This window comes from Sinocyclocheilus anshuiensis, unplaced genomic scaffold (assembly GCF_001515605.1).
Source record: "Sinocyclocheilus anshuiensis isolate Anshui unplaced genomic scaffold, SAMN03320099.WGS_v1.1 scaffold68, whole genome shotgun sequence".
NCBI lineage: Eukaryota > Metazoa > Chordata > Actinopteri > Cypriniformes > Cyprinidae > Sinocyclocheilus > Sinocyclocheilus anshuiensis.
This window is the reverse complement of record NW_015555741.1, coordinates 286098-292363: the sequence shown is the minus strand read 5'-3', so window position 1 is coordinate 292363 and position 6266 is coordinate 286098. Positions and strand designations below refer to the sequence as shown.

Here is a 6266-nt window from a genome sequence, read left to right as displayed (position 1 = left end):
GCGACTACAGTCAAGCGCAGACCAGTATTGAAGTGCACAGGAAATAAGCAGCAGTCATATTTAAAGCAGTTTAAATGAATATTGAGTACTGATTGATGTTCACTTGGATTTTTTTCCCCATTGAGCGGAAATAACTTAATACTCTGTCATTTATAGTCCTATGGTAAATTGTATATTTTTAATTGTGTAACGTTATGTTCAAAATAACTACAAAATATCATGCCTTTGAAAAATAAAGAGAACAACAGAATGCGCTGCTTTAGCGCTTCTCTGTCTCCTTGAGCATCTTTCGGCGCATGCCACAAACATGAACCACAGGGAATACTTGTCTTTTAAAAGGCTTAATTTAGATTATTTGACGTTAAATGCATCATATAAGTCACTTTGGAATAAATCACAGTAGGCCTATGTATCATGATAAAAAAAAACGACTTTACAGTCTGGAAATACTTTAGGCTATAGCAAATTATTTCTCGGGCCCCCTATCACTTTAAGAACCGCTGGTCTAGCCCTGTCTAGACTCTGCCCCGGTACGAGTTGTGTCGAGCTATTCATTAGCCTGTTTGATGAGAAAAATATGATATTGATAAAATGGGTTATTAATCCGTACAACTGCAGCAGTGGAGGACTATTATTCTGCAGCGATACGGCAGAAGAACTGATGACGGCACGGTTTGATCTTCGGCTGACCAATCAGCAGAAAGGGGCATCTAATTCCCGCCCACGTGTAGAAGTCGAATATTCAAGCTGTTTATTCATTTTTCCACCCATGAACGAAAAACGAAAATTTAAGCTGAATTTTGGAATATACGCCACGAGATGCATATGATTATTTTACGATACGATTTATGATATGCATCCGCTTCAAAAAACAAACAAACAAAAAAAATAACTAAAGTCACCATTCTTTGCCATTAAATTGGCAAGTGCGAGCAGGACATTTTTGTGTTATTAAGTAATAAGCCTTTAGAACAACATTAAGGTGAGTAGTCTCTCTAGTTCAGACAGTTTCAATAAATTGCGATGGGTTAAATAAACTCAATAAGCAGACAGACGCGACTAGTCAAGCGCAGACCAGTATTGAAGTGCACAGGAAATAAGCAGCAGTCATATTTAAAGCAGTTTAAATTAATATTGAGTACTGATTGATGTTCACTTGGATTTTTTTCCCCATCGAGGGGACATAACTTAATACTCTGTCATTTATAGTCGTATGGTAAAATGTATACTTGTAATTGTGTAACGTTACGTTCAAAATAACTACAAAATGTCATGCCTTTGAAAAATAAAGAGAACAACAGAATGCGCTGCTTTAGCGCTTCTCTGTCTCCTTGAGCATCTTTCGGCGCATGCCACAAACATGAACCACAGGGAATACTTGTCTTTTAAAAGGCTTAATTTAGATTATTTGACGTTAAATGCATCATATAAGTCACTTTGGAATAAATCACAGTAGGCCTATGTAGCATGATAAAAAAAAGCGACTTTACAGTCTGGAAATACTTTAGGCTATAGCAAATTATTTCTCGGACCCCCTATCACTTTAAGAACCGCTGGTCTACACAGAAGAAAGACCTGTCTAGACCCTGCCCCGGTACGAGTTGTCGAGCTATTCATTAGTCTGTTTGATGAGAAAAATATGAAATTGATAAAATGGGTTATTAATCCGTACAACTGCAGCAGTGGAGGACTATTATTCTGCAGCGATACGGCAGAAGAACTGATGACGGCACGGTTTGATCTTCGGCTGACCAATCAGCAGAAAGGGGCATCTAATTCCCGCCCACGTGTAGAAGTCGAATATTCAAGCTGTTTATTCATTTTTCCACCCATGAACGAAAAACGAAAATTTAAGCTGAATTTTCGTTTTTTGGAAAAAAACAAAAAAACGAAAAAGGAGCCGTTTTCTAATTTTTCTACTTACAATATTAAATAAAAAAATGAATGATCGAATGATACACGGATTGTATGTAATTGAAGGTCTTGTATTTAACACTTCAATTTATATTGTTTTTAGGATTTTTATATGGAAAGGCAGGATAAAAATACCGATAAAGAAAATGTTTTTGTTTTTTGTTCAGGCCTTCTAGAACAATGTTGATGGATTGTTCTGGAAGGTCTGAACTGTAGTGATGTCTCATATCTTGATTTCTCACTCATGACTAATCATTTTCACACCGTTCACAGAGGACAGAATGCTGGATTCATCAGCGTTGGCTTGCATTTCATTTTGACTTTCCCTTTAGCTTCACTATCTCAGATTACAAGCGTAAATGCGTGTGTCCACCCGTGTTTTAAATGAAAGCCATGATGTGCCTTAAGGTTTGTTCTGACCCAAATCCAGTAATAGAGACACACACACACACACAGACCGAGCTGGTTTCTGCTGTCTCATCCAGCACATCTCTCATTCATTCAGTCTTTTTACAGGACTAGAGATAAAGTGTTATTTTCGGACAGATATACACAAATAATTAACATGCCACCATGGTTGAGCCAGACGTTGGCCAGTTTGTAAAAAGTAGCTAATACTCATATTTTATGTTTATATTTTATAAATATTTTTGTATTTTGGCTCGGTAAGGTTTTAAAAATATATATTTTTGAAAGAAGTCTCTTATGCTCATCAAGGCTGCATTTATTTGAACAGAAATACAGTAAAAACAGTAATATTGTGAAATATTTTTACAATTTAAAATAAATATTTTCTATTTTAATATATTTAAAAAAGCAATTTATTCCTGCAAAACTGAATTTTCAGCATCATTACGCCAGTCTTCAGTGTCACATGATCCTTCAGAAATCATTCTAATATGCTGATTTACTGCTCAAGAAACATTTCTGATTATTATCAATGTTCAAAACAGTTGTGCTGCCTAATATTGTTATGGAAACGGTTGTACATTTATTTTCAGGATTCTTTGATGAACGTATGTATGTTATATTTTGAAACACTTTTTTCTTTTCACTAAAACATACCATTTAAGAAATAAAATTTAAAGGATTTAATTGTCAAACGACAAAAACTGTAAAAAGTTGCTCTGTCAGTAAATAGCACATCCCATAAAAATCACACTGATTCTCTCTTGCAGCGCTGAATCTCTTGGGTGCTTCAGAAGGCGGTGATTCGGGTCAGCAGCACGCTTTCCAGGCCCTCGAGTCTGCGTCTGGAGATCCACTGGAGCGCTTCTCCAGCCTGATGGCGGCGCTGGAACCTCACTCTCTGCTGCACTCGGGATCCAGCAGCCCCGTCAACTCCGAGAACAGCACGATCTCATCAGGATCCGACCACCTGGTGAGCCACAACAACATTCCGCTCTGATACAGAACCCAAAGTGGAAGTGCAGTGGAAGCCTTCAAAGATTCTGACAGTGTTACAGTAAGGTTCTGTCTCTATTAGGTCTCTCTCAGAGTTTCTCCTCCGTTGCCACTGTTGCTGCCCAGACTGCAGGCGGAGGGTGTGAAACTGGACACAGATGCTCGTTTCGAGCAGAATCCTCTCAACACCTTCACGAACGCTCCCAGTGCTCAGGCCGAGGGGTCAGTGGTTGGGTGCTGGTCCACAGGTCCCGTCTGGCCCGGCTGGGACACTTTGGGCTTGAACAAACCAACGTTCTGCATCGAGAGAGAGGCAAAACTGCATAAACAAGCTGCAGGTACAGTGACATTAGCCACCCTGCTAAACAGATTAGGAAGTACGATTACTCTTCGATTCACTAAAAATGTTACATGCACAAGAGAAACTCAAAGCGGGTGTTTTGCGATGCGCTTGTGGAAATTGAACTATTTTTAACTTGACATGAAGTGATAAAAATGTGATGCTCACAGTGTGAATGCAGATGGCTAGCTGCTTGTTTTCAGCATTTCACATTGTGACTGTCAGATTTATAACAAGCAATTGCAAATTAATCCTGTAAAGCCTACTTTATCATATTGATCAAATGTATAAGCAAAATGATCACAATTATCATCATGATCAAAACTTTGCTATGTCTTCTGACATCTGATTGATATTTTATACTTTTTATCAAGTAAAAAGGCCTTTTAGTATTAGCTCAAAATACAGAGGTGGACAGTAGTGAAGTATTTTTACTTTACTCAAGTAAATATTAAAAAGTATCTGTATTTTATCTGAGTGTTTTTCTTTGGAAAACTTTTACTTCACTACATTCCAAAATCCAAAGCATAAAGTCGTACTTTTTACTGCACTGTTTCATAAATAAAAGTTTTTTTTTTTCTTCTTTCATACTTAAGAACATTAAAAATGTAGTACTTTCTTGTACTCAAGTAAATCTTTGAATTACTTTTACTTGAGTAAAAGTAAAAAAGTACTAGATTTCTAATGTAATTAAGTATTAAATGATATTTAATATGAAACGTAGTGCAGTAAAAAGTACAATATTATACTTTGGAATGTTGGGAAGTAAAGTTTTCTAAAGAAAAACACTTGAAAAGTACTTTTAAAGCAGTGTAAAAATACTTCACTACTGTCCGCTTCTGAAAATGAATTATATTAGGTTTTGCTTCACCTGGCTTTTTGATGTGAAATCTACTGATTTTTATGTAGTAAACATAAGAATAACTTTTATATTGTTAGTAATATTTCAAGATGAACTCTTGCTGGACTGAAACAACTTGATTATCCATACATCATTTTTTAGAAATGCCATGTTAAAATGTATCATGTATATGATTCATCAGATCCAATGTCTATTTATTCATCTCTTATAATTAATTTTAATTAATAATAATTTTAATGTAATAATTTTTTTCCTTACATTTATATAGCGCTTTTCTGGGCACTCAAAGCTCTTAATCATCATTGTATTGTATTGCATTTTATGTTTTGCCCCTATAGTAAAAACAACAGAGCTTATTTACTAAAACATATTATTGGGAGATACAGAGTGAAAACTGATATTTATTTTAGCCATATAAATGTCAACAATTGCACCAAACGGCATGCTTTACTCATTTATTATTTTACACATTCTTTTTACATTTTGTCTAAATGTTCATTAAACTATTCCATTTCTAAATCTTTATATATATATATATATATATATATATATACATTTCTGACTGTTATTTCATATGTCAGGCTTTAAAAATGGTTAAACATTAAAAAAAACATCTTAAAAACCTTGCGTTTAGTTGTGCTGCACACTGTCTATAGCCGTTATTAATATTGTTGCGATTTTATGACTAACTTTCTCACAGCCGTAAATGAAGCCACTTACACCTGGGAAGGACGGCTTCCTCCACGCCACTACAAAAACCCTGTTTACTCCTGTAAAGTGTTTCTGGGAGGAGTGCCATGGGACATCACAGAGGGTGAGATGACTGACACTCATTTGAGATGTAGATAGACCTTTTTCACATTTCCGGGTTTCTCAGCAGCGGAAGTCGTCGTAGTTGGGTAAACTTCGAGGGCAGTGAATGGGAGAGTACCGTAAATATATTTTTGCATTCTCATTTGCTCAAATAGCAAAAGTGTTTTCACGATGTTCAATCAAAGGAAAAAAATTGAGAGAGACTGATAACGGCAGTCAGATGAGAGAACCATGTCAAATTCACTGCCGCTCCCATAGACGCTGCATTAGAAACACCCTTGCGTTAAATAGCTTTTTTTGTAATTTGATGCAAAGGTGATATAATACAAAGTGTAGTTTTATAAATGTACATATACGTTTTTTAAAAAATCCAAATATAAAAAACTTTCAAGGATTTACGATGGTGATGGGCGTCATCACAGTCTTGTGAAAAGGGTCCATTGTTATTCTGTATTGTTTCTGAACACAAACAAGTTGTAAATAACTTTTCTGTCTCTCTGTAGCGAGTCTTTTGAACACATTTAGTGTTTTTGGTCCATTGAAAGTCGAGTGGCCTGGGAAAGATGGTAAACATCCACGCTGTCCTCCGCAAGGTAACAGTAAAATTCATTTTATAGAAGCATATATCATCTACAATTCAGCAGCATTGCAAAAAGGACCAACATGGAAACATATTTGATGTTTAACCATATAAAGCTGTATATATCAGATCTGAAGCATGGTTTTCTAGGGTCTCCACATCTTTTACATGATCAACACTTTTCTGAAATTTTGTGTGACATGTATTTTGCCCCCTGGTGGATTATTCATGCTTTTCAGGAAATAGAAGACTTTTAAAGGGGTCATATGATGCGATTTCAAGTTTTCCTTTCTCTTTGGAGTGTTACAAGCTGTTCGTGAATAGATAAGATCCCTGAAGTTGCAAAGACTAAA

General features: G+C 35.9%; 1 protein-coding gene across 2 annotated transcripts in view; it reads left to right on the top strand.

Annotated features, from left to right (window-relative positions):
* The window catches only part of cpeb1a (cytoplasmic polyadenylation element binding protein 1a), a 16218-nt gene that overhangs the window by 4124 nt on the left and 5828 nt on the right, over positions 1–6266 (top strand). For both annotated transcript variants that reach the window (XM_016466846.1, XM_016466847.1), the window contains 4 exons: positions 3093–3295; positions 3401–3656; positions 5221–5334; positions 5837–5926. In XM_016466846.1, the coding sequence (XP_016322332.1) occupies positions 3093–3295; positions 3401–3656; positions 5221–5334; positions 5837–5926 (663 nt within the window). The remainder of the gene's footprint in view (positions 1–3092; positions 3296–3400; positions 3657–5220; positions 5335–5836; positions 5927–6266) is intronic.